The sequence below is a fragment of the Pieris brassicae genome, chromosome 8 (assembly GCF_905147105.1).
Source record: "Pieris brassicae chromosome 8, ilPieBrab1.1, whole genome shotgun sequence".
In the NCBI taxonomy this organism is placed as follows: domain Eukaryota; kingdom Metazoa; phylum Arthropoda; class Insecta; order Lepidoptera; family Pieridae; genus Pieris; species Pieris brassicae.
The window spans coordinates 12,814,771-12,831,602 of NC_059672.1; the positions used below are offsets into that span (position 1 = coordinate 12,814,771).

The 16,832-nt window shown below is 32.5% G+C and overlaps 3 protein-coding genes across 3 annotated transcripts; 2 read left to right on the forward strand and 1 right to left on the reverse strand.

The window, feature by feature from the left end:
- The first annotated feature begins 3,805 nt into the window (after positions 1 to 3,805).
- On the forward strand, positions 3,806 to 6,378 carry LOC123713546 (transmembrane protein 134). The gene is made up of 2 exons (XM_045667266.1): positions 3,806 to 4,099; positions 4,843 to 6,378. The coding sequence occupies exons 1-2, from the start codon at positions 3,948 to 3,950 to the stop codon at positions 5,183 to 5,185; spliced, it is 495 nt and encodes a 164-aa protein (XP_045523222.1). The 5' UTR covers positions 3,806 to 3,947; the 3' UTR covers positions 5,186 to 6,378.
- Positions 6,379 to 6,595: 217 nt separating this feature from the next.
- On the reverse strand, positions 6,596 to 7,500 carry LOC123713547 (translation machinery-associated protein 16 homolog). Its single transcript, XM_045667267.1, has one exon. The coding sequence runs from the start codon at positions 7,262 to 7,264 to the stop codon at positions 6,776 to 6,778; it is 489 nt and encodes a 162-aa protein (XP_045523223.1). The 5' UTR covers positions 7,265 to 7,500; the 3' UTR covers positions 6,596 to 6,775.
- A 1,552-nt stretch (positions 7,501 to 9,052) lies between these two features.
- On the forward strand, positions 9,053 to 12,856 carry LOC123713184 (RNA polymerase II-associated protein 1). Its single transcript, XM_045666731.1, has one exon. The coding sequence runs from the start codon at positions 9,193 to 9,195 to the stop codon at positions 12,820 to 12,822; it is 3,630 nt and encodes a 1,209-aa protein (XP_045522687.1). The 5' UTR covers positions 9,053 to 9,192; the 3' UTR covers positions 12,823 to 12,856.
- The last annotated feature ends 3,976 nt before the right edge of the window (positions 12,857 to 16,832 follow it).

Below are 16,832 nucleotides of genomic sequence, written 5' to 3' on the forward strand. Positions count from 1 at the left end.
GCGTGAGTGACATTGACAGGAGGGCGCTACAGTAAAATTGGGGTTACCGGTGAATAAAAATTGCCTAATTTAGGGTCCAATTGAAAGAGATACTATAGGTAGTTTTAATTTTAAACTGAGAACATGCATACGTATCTATCCTGAAATCTTAGGGCCTAATGAACATATCAGATAATAGGATGAGTAGAATTTGAATTTTTTTTAACTGTTAGAACTTAAGGAAATGGTAAACTATAAAAGTATACATGTATATACCTATCATTCATCAAACATAAGCATATGGTGGCAAAAAAGAATAATGTTTCAAATAATTTTATTATAATTATGATCAAGGTGTACAATATTAAGTGGTCGAATATCGTCCAAATCTTCGTCTTCGTCTTCACTATCACTGCTTTCTTCACTATCAGAGGCTAAGTCTATGATGAACGGTACGTCCAAATACCCAATACGCCCAATACCATCAAACCCTTATGTGATACTCTTTTTGTATTTTTTTGACGTGCAAAGAATAATTGCACCACTCCTCAACAGTAATAGCATTAAATGCATTAATTACCATACTTGGCATTTCATTAGCCAGTTTCCCAATGTTCACCATAGCCCCTTTGCGTTTCATTGAAGCCCAGACCATTTCACTGGGGTTGAGATCGCAATGATATGGAGGTAAACGCAATACCTGCGAATAAATAAAATATAATATTTTAAATATTTTAGCCAAACTGATAATGTAGAATGTTGGCAACACTAACCTGTAGCAGCGGCGACTCTATCATTTACCTTTCAAATGGAATAATCGGAGCTGTAGCTTGTTTTTCTTATAAGAAAAACTCTTTTACCTTAGCAACACCTCTCTGACATCACTTTTGATTACTTTCGGCATGTTAAAATTCAATATTTGCACAAAAAAGCCACAAAAATGTTCGAGCAAACCTGAGGAGTAAACAACAGTGACACGAACTGCCAAAATGACGTTTGGCAAGATGGCGCCGTTTAGTACCAATTTTGGCCACGCGCCAAAAGACCCTTGTCACTATATTGAAAAGTTGAAATCCATAAATCAAGCTAGTAATAACATTCTACAATTCTATCTATGTTTTTGAAACATTTAGGTTGTTAAATTTTAAGAAAACAAGTGGAACGTAAGAATAACATGTGACATAGTGACCGAAATTAAGACTTGGCTTAAAGGCCAGGCCATAAAATTCATAAAACAAAAAAATTTAGGGTGTTTACGAAAAAACATAGTTGACACTTGACAGTACAATCATATGTTGGGTATATGTAGCACACGCTATGTCAGGAGCTTACGACAAAATCACTTTGCAGCAACAACGAATTTATATAGAAATAGTCTAGTTCATAGGGGTTCACTGATGTAACATTGTAGTGACGTCATTTAACTCTTTAACTTATCAGAATTTATAAAAAATTAATAAATTAATCGTAAATTTACATTCTATTTTCATTATTATAATAAATACCGTTTTATCGGCATCGGGACGTGACGACTCCATCGCCCGCTGGTGAAATAACCTGTGACAGAGGTTATTTCACTAGCGCAATCAGTCAACCCTTCCTATTGGGAGTTGCATGCTGTTGCCTTCGGGCTTCAACCAAATGGGCAGGCACGACCGGGGCAGTACCACTGTCTTTTAGAACCGGTGTGATGTGATACAAAAGGTTCACCTTCTTGTACTCGAGTTTCGTGCGGTGAAAGAGATTCATGGATGCCCTGCCCAAGCTACAAGAAATATGAAGGTGCAGAAGAAACAGAATCTACCCCAGGGGGTATCACACGCACTTGCGGTGGAGAATACCCCTCTGGGCTTCCATCACCGAGACACTCAGCACCTGGTGGTGGACGAACAGGCTGCCCTTCGTATTCTGGGAGGGGGGCAATTCTGCGCTCAACAAAAATGTGCATTGTTATAAACCCTCTTTATTGGACCTTCTGCTGACTTCACATCCAGAGAACTACCAAGTCTCTGTTGACCCGCTATTGGGTTCATCAGATCATGGTGTGGTCCGGAGCATTGTGCCGTTCACGAGCCCTCTACGGCCTAGCTTCGCGGGCTGTTTAGTATGTGGCACTATAAATCAGCAGTTTGGGATGGGATGAGGTCTTTAATGTGTCCTACCCATTTGCTTTTCGTCGATTACTCCAGGTGCCATCGCTGGCTCTGTCGTCAAGGTGGTCCTGCAGGGCATGGAACTTTTATTCCATTCTCTGCGATGCCAATCGGTGGTAAGTCCCAGCCTTGGTTTAGGCGTTCTTGCAAAGTGACTTTGCGCCGTAAGGATGAATGCTTTGAAGCCTGGGCAGTGGTAGTGACATCCTGTGAAGCGACTATCGGCGAACGTAAAAAAGTTTCAATTTAGCCTCTAGGTCCTTCAAAAAGGAAATCGCTAAGGCAAAGTTAAAGCATATTGCCAGATTTGATGAGAAATTGGCCCGGGAACTTCGGGACCTCGAGCCTTCTAGTCTCTTATCAAAGCTGTCCAAGGAAATTTCTGTCAGCCCTCTATTCCACCACTGTATTAGGAGGATGATTGATTAGGGATTCTTTGTACACTGGCCGGACAGGTATTTCTCGGGTTGTTGTCGATGAGTACCGGAACAAACTTTGTCTGAAGTCGAAACGCTTTTACGTGGAGTCTCGGACTGGGGTAGACTAAATCTAGTCCTATTTAACCCCAAGAAGATACAAGTCTGAGCGATTTCCGCTAAAAAAACTCCCTTTGTCACTACTCGCCTCTTTAAAGGCACTCTCATTAAAGCCTCAGCTAATATCGGAATACTGGGCGTTGACTTATCCAATGACGTTCACTTTCGCGGTTATTTGGAAGTGAAGACTAAATTAGCGTCCAAAACGTTTGGTGTGCTTAGTAAGGCGATACGGTAATTCACTCCGGGCCACCGCTTGCAATTCTATAAAGCGCAAAATTGGCCCCACATGGAATACTGTTCTCACCTGTGAGTGGAAGCTCCCCAATACCAGCTCCTTCCACATAACTGTATGCAACGAAAAGCGATTCGAGTCGTGGACGACCATCACTTTCCATGCGGCTTGATCCCTTGGCGTTACGTGGAGATGTGGGGTCTGTCTGCATCTTCTACTGAATTTACCATAGAGATTGTTCAGAGGAGTTGTTCGGATTAATACCTGCAGCTGAGTTTCATTATCAGATTTCAAGGCAAAATACAAAATACCAGCCGTATCACCTCGACGTCCGTCGTTCCCCAACTAAGCGTTTTCTAAGGCAGTTTTTGCCGTACCAATTCTTAAAAGGTCGGCAACGGACTTGCGAGCCTTCTGGCAGTATAGACGGCGGCGGTATAAAAAAAGATTCGTTATACCTAATTTTGAAATGTTAAACTACAACATACCATGCTATCGTTTAAGAAAGTGAAGCACTGCGCAGAAGACATTTGTGAGATCCCCTTGGAGGTACGAACGAAAAGCATGGCTGATAAACGCAATATTTTCAAGACTACCGAATAATTAATAAGCTGTTGACTATTGAAAAGCGTGAAGGTTAAAACGTCTTTTCGTAGCACTGTCGTGGTATCGCCTATTGTAACACAACTCACGCCTTTTGGGCCTAGGCTGACCAACTGCGACACGAACTGTCATTTTTATACAATTTCAGTTTTCGACTTTCTACATACACTACTGTTAAGGCATCTTGACTAAGCCCCTGGCATCTTGACAAAGCCCCCCGCCAAATAGTGCTAACTACAGATTAGTAAGTAAATGGTGATGAAATTTAAGTTATGAGGTAGATACTTTTATCTGGGCTGGGCATTGACTAATGACGCTCACACATATTTTTATATTTGGTGACAGCTGTGTTTTCGTTTTGTCTTCGCTCGATAGTAATACATATAATTTCATAAATAAATTGTAATGTTTTATATCTCTAAATAATATTAAATAATCAAAATGACGAGAACGCTTGGAAATACTGAAAAGCGATTTTCCATTGACGATGCATTCGAAGAAGAAACTGATGAAGCCATTAAAGTGTATGGTGCTACAGTTGATAGGTCTCCGATACAAAATAAATTTAAGAATGGAGGCGATTTTATTTCAAGGTAAGCCCTTTACTTTAGAAATCCTAGATTTACAAAACGTGCTCAATAACTTGAAAGTTAAGTCGTTACTATTATCTTGTTTCGATGTGTGCGAGTCATATTTAATATATCGGGCAAAGGTTTCTGATTTAAATAGTAATAATTGTTATAGCGTAAAGCTATTAAAGTAACCGTATCTATTTTTGTCTGATTATCTTGAATTCTTGTGACTTTGAACCCAAAATGGGTTTAAAATTAATCTCATGTTGCCATTATCACACAATGTAAATAAACAATAACCTTGTGAAAATATAATTAACAAAGCTTAATTTCATAGTTTATTCCTTATATTTGGATGATTAAATTCTAAATAAATGGTTCTATTATTAATTTTTGTATGTAAACTGTGCTGTAAATTCTGAATCTGATATTTACTTATAGATAATTTATATTAAATATGTGTTTAAAGTCTATTTATTCTTGTTGAAATATTGACAGCTCAGTTGAAAGATTTTACTTGAGAAACTTTTTGAAAAAGTTATACAGTCAAAACCGTTTACAATGGCATCGTTTAGAAAAACATACAAGATATATCAACCAAAATCAAATGTCCAGGCTTAATTCTTTTGTTTTAGGTACTTAATAAATCATTATTTACAACCAAATATGAATAGTCCCTTCGATGTTGTTATAACTGATTTTGACTGTAATAAAATTTTACCAATGACTAAGTGTACCTTATTTATATATTTTTGTTATTTTAGTAAAACCTATAAATATACTGAAGATACAACATCTCGAGACTCTGATTCACTCATACATGAATATGTAGAAGCTTCACAATCTCTATATTGCTGGAATCACCCAAAGGTCAGGGAAAATTGGAAAACAGTATGTGCTGCTGTAATACTACTCATAGTTGGAGTAGGTTTACTCGGCATGTGTGCCTTTGCTGTAGCTGAACCGGAGAATGGTCTACAAGGCGCTGTGTTTTTTGTAGCTGGCATGATTTGCTTTGTCCCTGGAGCTTATCATGTAGTTTACATTTGGCTAGCTGCAAGAGGACAAAGAGGGTATGATTTCTACCACCTGCCTTTATTTACTTGATTATTTTTTATGGAGATGTAAAATCATAAAATTCTGTGTTGTGTTCTTAAGGTTGACTGATATATATAACAAGCTCTCTATTGCCCCTCAACTGGTAGAGTTGTAAATCTTAGCAGGACTTACAGGATAATAAATACTGCAAATTAAGTAATATTTACAGCCATTTGTTAAACAAATCAATTTATCCTTTTACTCCCTCTAATAATAATAAAAGTTGGGTAGCTATTGATAATTGTTAAAGGATCACATATGTATCTAAATTCTTGAATTGTTTTCTATGGTATGAGAAAAATATTATCTATGTATACTTTGTATTAAAGTACCTAAATACATTCTTGAATCTTTTGTTATTAAAAAAATTACTGTATAATAATTCTATAATTTACTGCAAGAATGAATTGTTTTAGTTTACCTTGATTTTCGAGTCATATAGTTTTAATAAAATACTATTGATCTCTATTAATAAAAAAAATTAATTAATTCAATTATTTTCGAATTTTGTTAGTGTTTAAGTTAGTCATTGTCTCCTTTTATATTTTCTCATAATTTGATTTGTATCTATGAATTCTGATCAAAATTATTGATAAGCAAGCTTTATATATTTATAAAAGGAGAAATATATGCTAAATGAAATACCTTAATAATAAAGAAATGATCTGGTGTATAAACTACACATAATTATTTTACTTCTTAAATATAATAAAAAATCAAAATGTTAGGATGGAAATGTATTTTATAAAAATAAAATAATTAATTTAACTCATATTTTGAATGCATTGTTAGTTGCAATAGAGTACATATAATTTAATTAAATAAATTCAATCATGCTTTACATTAATGAGCTTTCTGTAACAAGTTTTATCTTAAATTAATTTTAGAATAATAGTATTTATATAAAAAATATTGTTTTCACTTTAAGTAGGCAAGCTTTAGAGCTTATATACAATATAATAATGTAAGTCACTTTTTTTCTGACTTAATTACATGCCATATTCAACAAATATTGTTATTTTCTCTATTATTTTTGTCCCAGTTACCAATACCTAAAATATGTGACGAATGGTTGTGTTATAGAACACATACTAAATTAACAAACTCATTTTTAATTATGTACATTTATAATTTGATTCTGCATATTATATTACTTTTTGTAATAATCTAGGTTATTGTGTAAATATATTATGTTTAGTCAATTGGTCTTTTACTAAAGTCACTAGATATTTTTATTTATTTGACACATTGTTCTAAACATCTATTCAATTAGAATAATGGGGCAACAGGTGGCCTTATCACTTCCTTCCAGGGAACCACTGTCAGGAAAATAAAAATCAGGTAAGTTCCAGAGGGACAAAACCTACATAATTTTACTTAAGAATCTTAACATGGTGCTGTCAAAATAATAACAAGGGCTCAATGATAATTTTTTATTACTGTGATATTAAGAGTTAAGAAAGTCATATTTACTATTTTATGCACACATCTCTCAGAGATCACAATAATGTGATTTATTCAAATAGGTTGGTTATTGGTAAAAAAGAAAAACTCGTTTATTGATGTTTATTATTATATATTAAAATTATATTCTTAGTGCTATGTAAGGTGTTTTCTGGCATACCTACGCAGTTTAAAGTGTTGCAAGAACCTTAACTCTCCATTCCAATTTCTTAATACTTCCATCTGATGTATATCCATTAAATCTGGCATTTCCAGGCCACATGTTTCAAACTCTTCAATTTCTCGTTTTTTAGTTATGTTTAAGACATCTTCTCGACTAGCATGCTGGCGGTTTTTCCTTTGACCTACTGAATTTTTTAAAGCTATTTGTTCTAGTTCTTCATTAAAACGCCCCAAATAACTCTCAATAAGTTCAAATGTTTGTTGCCTAGTTAACACCTGGCATCCTACAGGAAGCCTGTCTTTAAACCACATTATCTTTTCTCCAATTAAGTTTTGTTTAATGTGGGTTCCAAGTTTATTATTATTTTTCTTCTCTTCTTTATTAATTTTCTTTGCTAAAGACATCATTTTGCGACTGTTAGGGTGTTTTAAATTTTCAATATTTTTTTTTATTTTTGGCATTTTATAAAACAAAAAAGTTGCTTTAATCCGCAACAACCAACCACGACTCAGAATTATAATATATCACTTAGATTATTTTTAAGTTAATTTCAAAGTTTGTTCAATACGTTAGATTCTGCGAAATATTGAGATAGATTCATAGATTGCTTAAAATGCCCAACAGGTCTCGACAATAATCCGATCACGTGTTATCACTGATTTTAGTTTAGTTTTTGTAGAATGTCATTCACAACACGTGAACGTGTTATTGACATTCACATGACACAATTTATGAATGACATATACTGATAACAGAGTAGAGTATGAAAATTGAGATCAATGCCTTAGAAAAAAACTAATGCAACGAAGACGTGTAAAAAGTACTTGGATTCATATTCTAATTCGTGTGTCGTAACTCTCTAGTCACAATCTCATTTTAACCGCTGTCAAACTTCCTTAAGAAAAAATGGTTTGATAGCTTTTAATAGATCTTAAATATATTTGTCCAATTTTGATTTTTTATTTTATGATTACGTCAACAGTAATTATTTACTTTTTTACAAATGTTACCCACACATTGTCTATGCTTGAAAACGAAATGCATTTTCGAGGATTCCTACAAAAAATAATACGTTTATTTACTATTATTTTCGCGAACTTTGCTTAGTTTTGCTGACAGGAGGAAGGGAGAGGGGGGATAAATTGCATTAAATCTGCTTACGTAATACTTGAACGGCCACTTTAATATAAAAAAAACACCCAAGATAAATATTTAATACGGCATAAATATTAGTTATTGGAATGGACGATACTGGCTTTGAATCAAAATATTTCTGACAACCTACGTAAAATAAAACGTACCAATAAAAAAACCATACTAAAGCTACTTTCACAGCGTTATATCGTACGGTATTCTACTGTGGGGTCGTGCTGCAGAGGTTCAATCCATATTTGTGCTGCAGAAGCCTGCTGTTCGGGGTACTTATTGTGTTTTCCCAAGGGAGTCAGTACATAATAAGTTTAAGGAATTAAATATTATGACACTATCTGGTCAGTATATTCTTGAAGCCTTGGTGTATGTACAAACAAATACAAATCAATTTAAAACAAATGGTAACTTTCACCAGTATAATACTTGAAACAGATCTAATTTAAGCGTACGACCAACCAGGCTCCAGAAGATAAACCACTCCTTATATAGAAATTGTATTCGTTTGTACTACAAACGCCCAAGCGAAATTAGAGAATCATGATTAAATAATTATTTTTTCTTTACTCACAGTGGTTGCCTGGAAGAGATCGCTCGAAAGAGATAAGGCCGCCAGTTGCTCTCCTTTTGATTTAATTATGTTAAAAAAAAATTATATTGTAGTGTAACGAAGTGTAAATAAATAAAATAAATTAATTAAAAGCTCACGGTAAACGTAAATTAAACAATAAAGCTTTTTTATAAAATTAACGAATATTTAAGTGATCCTAATTCTCTGAATTGATTTGCTCCGGTTCAAACAATTTTTTTATGTTTCAAAACTTAGCGATTAAAAAGAGTGGCGGATAGTTTTTTTTGCCAGTTCTTCTTGCCCGCTCTGCGCAGTACGCCCTTGACTTGCGAACTGGTAGTAAATGTAAATTTACAGTTCATTTTACTTATTTTCTAACGTTCATAAGTGTACTTGTTTACCTACATGAATAAATAAATATTATTTTGACTTGATCAACCATCCCTGTTTGTCATCTTACGCGGTTTCTATTCTTTAGTTGCTGTGGTGAAGTTGTTCATCTATGGTTCACAGACTTATTACCAATAATAATGTTTGTCTATAAATTTGGACTAGATTTGGTTTAGTTTCATATATGAATTATTATTATCTTTTAAAATTTGTCAAAAAACAAAATCCTTATATGAAAGTGTTTAAAAATCTAAAAGCTGTTAAAGAATAAGAGTAAATATGATACAGCGTCCAAAACCTGGTGAAAATGAAGAGGATATACTTCGCATGCAAGCGGACTTCCTAAGAGAAAGGTCAAAAAATGAAAATATGCAACCGTCGGCACAAGTTGTTAGTATATGTCATACACAGCATCAGACAACTAAAAGAACAAATACTTCATGTACTAATATTAGGAAACCTTCTAAATATGCGCAATCGAAAGGGCTTACAAGTTACTCAGAAAAGCGGCCTCGTTTTGAGCCTAGTCTAGATGGAGAAATTTTGGAAAAAAATGTCGACATAACTAACAGCAAAGCTTCTCTAATAGACGATGATAACGTTTATTTCCCAAAAATATTACCATTCGCTTTGGGCAATATTGTAGAAAAAAATACTGAAGCAACTACTGACTTGCAATACAAACCTTTTCCGGCACAAGGTTTTCCTAATGTTTCCTCACAGAACCCGAGATTAAGTATGAAAAACACAAAGCAACAAGGTGATCAAGTGAAAAAACTAATCAATAGTAATGAAATGTTATTAGATGATTCGTCTATAATTATTGAAAGTAGTGGGCACCTTAATCTTCAAAAAAAAAGTTATATACTAACTAACCCGGGAGCAGATGAACTTCATATTGAAAATGTTAAAACTTTAAGTGGAATGTCAGACAACGAAATATTAGAAGAAAGACAAAAGTTACTACAAAGCTTAGATCCTAATTTGGTAGATTTTATCAAGTCTAAAAGAAATAAAGAAGAAGTCCAATGTAAAAAAAAAGAAGTTGAATCTATGGATATAACTGATAATAAAGATAATAATAGAGTTACAATAAAAACTGAGGCTTCCCAGGGGGAAGATAGTATAGATTATGGTAGCTTATGGGAGAATGATGTTCTTTCTCATCCAAATATTGATAAATGGCTTCACTTTGATGGCTTAGAGGTAGATAAGTTGGAATGGATAAAAGGTATTTATGATTCTAAGATTAAGTCAAATGAGCCATATGAGGCAAGGTTTAATTTTAATGGCTACCTGTTACCATACACAATGGAATATACTGAAAAGACTAAGGTCTTATTTCACCATGGAGAAGAGTCTCATAGACCAGGGTATTCATTAACAGAGCTTATTGAACTATCAAGATCAGGTGTCCCACAACAAAGGGTAATGGCATTGAATTGTTTAGCTGGTATTTTAGAATACTATAATGCGGGAACATATAAAAATATTATAGAAATTCCTTTAAGTAAGCTGTTCTTCATTATACGTATATCTATGGATGATAATAAACTTATAATTTTGGATCCAGCTTTAAAAGCTATGAGAAATTTACTATATAATAGAATAGACGAAGCTTCCCTAGATGCTGTAATTGGATTTAAAGAAGGAGCAATTCAGCCATGTTTAGAGAATGATAAGTCTGAGATTGAAGAAATTGAATTAAAAGAATCTGAAATAAAAGATTTTCATTTGGCTGAAATTGACCTAATTGCTGCTTTGATAAGAACAGATATTCTACAAAGATTATTTTACATTTTGGATAAAATAAAGCCTACTTTTAATTGTGTACAATATACATTGCAAATTTTAACTCGGTTAGCAAGAGATTCATTGGAAACTGCAAGTAAAATTGTTCAGACTGAACATTTGATGAATGCTGTGATTAATTACTTTGTACCAAGCTGCAGTGTTAACTTTATATTTAATCTAACCATTGTATATAAGAAACCAATTTTAGCGGCTTTAAAGTTTTTACGTGTTTTAACTTTGACCTCTAAAGAAATTGGTGAGCAATTAATTACAAATTACAATATATTGAAACCTATATCCAAGTATATCACCTCGGGAGTCGATGGATCTTACGGATTGAAATTGCAGATAGAATCATATTGTATATTATCGAATTTACTGCAATTCAAACTGGGAATAGAGCATGCTAAGTCGCTATGTCCAGTAGTGCTAACAACACTATTTAAACATGTACAAGGAACAAGCATATTCATAAACTCATCAGTTTTATCTGCAACTCATTGTGCAGTAGTTCTGCAATTTATTGGTGGTTTAGTTAACTGTGAAATTAATATGGATTTTAAAGCACAGATATACCCATTACTCAGAGATGGAATGCAGAAATGGTTACTGCATTTGACACAAATTGATACCTATACTTGTGGCCATTTAAAATTGGTGTGTTCCATTTTAAATTGTTTTGAAAATGTTTTAATAACTGACAACATTTCTACTGATATGTTAAATGAAGTTCTTCCTAAATTAAGTAAATCTCAAGGATATCAAAAGCTAACAAAGAATTTGATACCTAGTTCAAATTTATTATCAGGTATAGAAGATACAAATCTACATTTCACAAAAAATTTAGTTTTGTTGGGAACATTAGTAATTGATTCTCAAGAAAAAATTCTTCCCATATTAAATTCTGTTTCACCATTTCCAGTTTTAGTATCATTATTTGAACTATTACATGTTTTAAATAATAGGACTGTATCACAATCATTTTTGGAGAAAACCCTTCCATACTTACAACAAGTAACAAATGCTAAACCATGTTTGATAAATAACTGGTTTACAAGAATGGAAGTAGATTTCTTATTTAGTTTAGTAAAACTTTCTATTGAGTCGGAAATCCCGGAATCATTAAAAGATCTTGTTTATGTTGTGGCAAGTAAGCTATGTTACATATTTAGAATAGACAGAAGAAAAGAGTTGAATTACCTCTTTATAAACATTATTTTTAATAAGGAGTGGTTTACAGCTGAGAGGCTTTTCAATCTTGTATCCCTGTCTGAAGCAGATGGTTTCTCTAAGGCGCTGACTAATATTGAAGATATAAAATTATGTTATTGTAAAGTTGTGAATTTGCACTATGTGGATACTGGACCATATATTGTATACAAGCTATGGCAAAATCCCATCCTACCACGTGACTGGATATATTTGCCTATATTATCTTTATATAGTAAGAGTCAAGAAACTCCGGGTCCAGCAGTAGTTGGAAAACATGCTACGAAATTAAGAAAAGAAATAGCAACAGATAAAGAAAATACAATTTGCTGCAGCCTAGAGTGGATTTTATTCAATGAAATATGTTTTCCAGACCTCTTGAACGATATTGATATTACAGATAGATTTTGTCGCATAATGTGTGTGTTTTTATGTGATAATTCATTATTTTTAGACAATAAGATTAAAATGCTTGTGTCAAAATGTACACAGTTATTGTTTAAAAAAGGAATTAAGTTTGATTTTGATAAGGAGTTGGTTGGATTGTATAATTTTCAAGATTTTTATACACAGTTTTTAGAGCAGTTTCAATCAGTTAGTTATGGAGACCATATATTTGCTGCCTGTTTGTTAGTTCCATTGGCACAAAGACACAATGTGAAATGGAGAAAACTGGTTTGGTCAGAGTATGCAGGATGCTTAAGAGTCCTTGATTGTCCTGAAGCTTTATTATGTTACGGTATAGAAGCTTATCTTTATCCAGAAGAAACTGACGAATCTGTTTTAAAATCATATCATAGGGCTTTGACATCTAATTTACTCCGACCCGAAACATTGGCTTATAAAATTGCACATCATCATGTAGAAAGTTATAAGAAACAAAAATCGATATCTCATAACTTATAATTTTTTTTATCATAAATAAATGTTTACCACTTTTTTTACTCTACTTTTATTTTAATTGTAAAAGTGAAATGTAGATTTAAATTACTCCTTTTAGAATATATATATTTCACTAATAATATTATTAATATATATTGTTGTGTGTGAGTATTGTGTTGCAAAAAACGGATGAGGGTAATCGCTTATTCTTTGCTCAGGTGTGTAAAAACTAGACCATTGCGCGAGCAACTTATAATCAATAAATACTGTAAGTTTTATTTTGCATTGCGTTTGTTTGTCTGAAATAAGAAACATAATTATATTTATATGAAAAATGCATTTAGATAATAGATTACTTGCATATTTTCTTGCCACTAAAAACTTTGAAATATTAACATGTAATTTTTTTATGGTTAAATTCGTATTTTGTCGAATGTTAAATCTGCTCAATTACTTTTATAATCATAAATTTGAATAATACCTAAATGAATTTAGTATATATGCATGTTCTTTTAATAATATAAAAAAACCATGTCATTGAATTTAAACAAGTAGACATCCCTACTCATCGGCAAAGAAGACAGCGGATATAGGCCGAGAGAAAAGGCCGGCGTAAAAACTCAGTATTTTAAAATAGCAAATCATGAAACACCACTTATTTTAAAACAAATGAATTAGAAGTAGCCTATCTAGCACTAGTGTTAGACTGCTAAAAGGCCGGCGTAAAAAACTCTCAGTATTTTAAAATAGTACCGTAAAACATGCCAACATTTTTAAAATAAACTTAAATATTTCAAGATTTTTGTATGTTGCCGCCGACATATTTTTTATCTATGGCAATAGTAAGATCATAACCATGCATTGATTTATAAAAATATCATATTAGTCATTGTTTTCCCCATTTTATAAACAATTTTTGAGGCGGGCAAAGTTATCTGGACTTTTAGCCAACATTGCCCATGATGATTTGTAGCGAAACTATAGCATTTATTTGGAGGCCAAAAGAACTAGTAGAGGATTTTGGCAATGAAAGCGTTCTATCAAAAGATTTACTCGAAATCATATATATTTTTCTACTAAAATTAGTGGGCAATGTTACCCTGATATATTTTCACTTCTCCATACAAACGGTTTGTAATGATTTAAATGTGCTAGGGTTGTAATATTTGAGCGAATAAGAAAATACCTACATAAGTAGAGGAAAGTAATATAATTTAAAAAAATATTTCTTTTTACTAAAGACTTAAATTGTTATTGTAAAATAGTTACAGTTGTCATTTTTTTTTCAAAAGACAAAAATCAACATTAAAATAATCTGAAAATAAATTAAACAAATGCTTATAACAAAACATAAACTTAGAGATGTACACCTCAAAAGTTCAAGGCGTACCTTTCCTTTTGTGTCGTACGTTAATTAAAAAAAAATAACAATTTTATGAGTAGGTGAAATGAGCATTTTCAATTTTTTTTCTCAGTTATTTTTATGTTATTATTAAAAATATTCTTTGGACAGTACAGTCATTAAGATATCACTTCAGTCATTTAACATAATAATTTTATTCCTAAAAAATCCACGTGATATAATATTTAACCACGTCGAGTTATAGTTGGCTCGGGTAAAACTGTTATAATATCTTCTAAATGTTTTATGGTGCAAATATAGGATATGAAAAGGTCATTCCTGTATCACATTTAGATTCTTTAACGTTCCGTAAAAAAATACTGTAGGAGTAGTTTACACCATTAATAGAAAGAACGTTACCTACAAAGTGTCTTACACTCTGTTTTATAGAGAATTTAGATGATGTAAGGATTCCAACGATACATCATACCTACATAATAATATTTATTTATTTTATTTATATATAATATATTATGTGGATGACTGGTGAAATATAAAATACAACATAAACTCTGAAAACATTACTCTCATTTTTTGGCAGTCATATAAAATGAAACTAAATTGACAACCCTGGATGTTTTTTGACGGCAGACAATTTTGACAATGATACTGCTGCACATTACTTAGTAACTTTGCCCGCTATCATAACTTTTGTAAAGCATGAGTTACAGCAAGGAAACTTACATCAAAATACTCATCAAATTATTTTACATGTCAAACAATCCATTAAACGTATCGGTGTTTTCGCCATGACGCACAAACCACTTCCAAATATCCACGGAAATTTGCTCGCAAAAACACACCCCGTCTTTAACAAGTGCCGACAGGTAACCGAGTCTAGTTGAAAGCACACGTGTTATTCTATGTTGCCACATGTATATTTTATTTTCTGTCAATATTATCAATGTTGTCATAAGTTTGATACTTTTTTGACATGAGATGATTTCCTTAGAAATTGTATTTTGGGCAAAGTTTTCCCTGGTGTTAATAAGTTGGAGTATTTTACGGTAAATCATCAAACACCACTTATTTTAAAACAAATAAATTAGAAGTAGCCTGTCTAGCACTAGTCCCAGGCCCTTTTATCAACTAGATCATCGTTAACTTTGTAGAAAGCCTTTTTACACAGCTTTTATTTAATACATTTCTTAAATTTATTAAAAGACAGAGACAAAAGAGCCTCTAGGATAAAGAATAGTATCCCTTTTCCTAAAAAAGAATTACTAACTTTAGATAGTCTAATACGGGGAAATTGCAGCCCGCGTTTGTTCCGAGTATTAATATTGTGCGTTTGTTGTATTCTAGTAAACTTATCACTATTTTTGTATACATACATAATATTTTCATAAATATATTGCGAGGGAAACTAAGTATTTATATTAATTTCCTTGAATTTATCTCTCAGAGATTCCCTACATTTTAAATTATAGATTGCAGGAATAGCCCTCTTCTGCAGGATAAAAATAGTTTCGACATCAGCAGAATTACCCCACAATAATAAGCCATAAGTCATTAAGCTGTGAAAGTAACTAAAATTAACAAGTAGCTGTATCGACATCAGTTAGTGAGCGAATTTTTTTAACCGCGTAAGCTGCAGAACTAATTAGTCACGTTAATGAGAGGACCACTGAAGTTTTGAATCCATGGAGATTCCAAGAAACACAGTTGTATCATACAGATTCAATTTCTCATCATTTATAATAATTGGTCAAGTATCTATAACCCTTGCATTTTTTGCACAAAATTGAATGCTTTTCGTTTTTTTTTGAATTAATGTTAAAGATGAGAGGGTGCCAAAATCATGGAGATCGCATTATACCAAAGAAAATTGTAATTGCCAAGAAGGGCATACATGCATACATGGGTTAAACAATACTTTAATAGTCGCCAATATTATTTCTTTGTAAATCACAGTATAAATAGACAAAATATAAAATAATAGTATAGATAGATTAAAAGGGAAGGAAGGGTGCGAGCCGGTTCCCCAGGATGTTTCAGTTGCTGGCGGCGGAAATGGTAAGAATGACTCTTATATACCGTATCGCAAGCCTAATTACCAAAGATAATACCCATAATACCAAATTCTAATAATACGGAATTTAAGATGTTCATTGAAAGCAAAGTTCATTGAAGACACTGAGAAATAAAACTCCAATTTATTTAAATCATATATTTTCGAATATTATAGGAATGGTTGCAATACGCCTTGTATTAATGCAAATAAAATTGTTGTGATCTTTAAACCACACAATTCGGCTAACAATTTTATATACAATATCAGCTTTCTTGAAAAACATGAAATGATAGCATATATTCCAGCAGCTCATATAAAAAAACCGCTTTTATTATTATAATTAATTATATATTAGTCATGAATTAGTTGGAACACTGATAGCATCACATTTCTGGCAAATTATTTACTTGAGAGTGTACAATATGAATTATTTTTTGAGTATGTTCTCCTCTCCAATAATGTTACAAATGTTTTAAATGTAATCTCTATGCAAAAATTTGTAATGGCAAACAGTGCAGTAAACTAAATGGTAAATTGCAGTGGGCCTCATTTAGCTATATCTAAACTGTGTCCCATAAAATTGAAGAAAATTCTAAATAAGGAAAATAAAATAACATA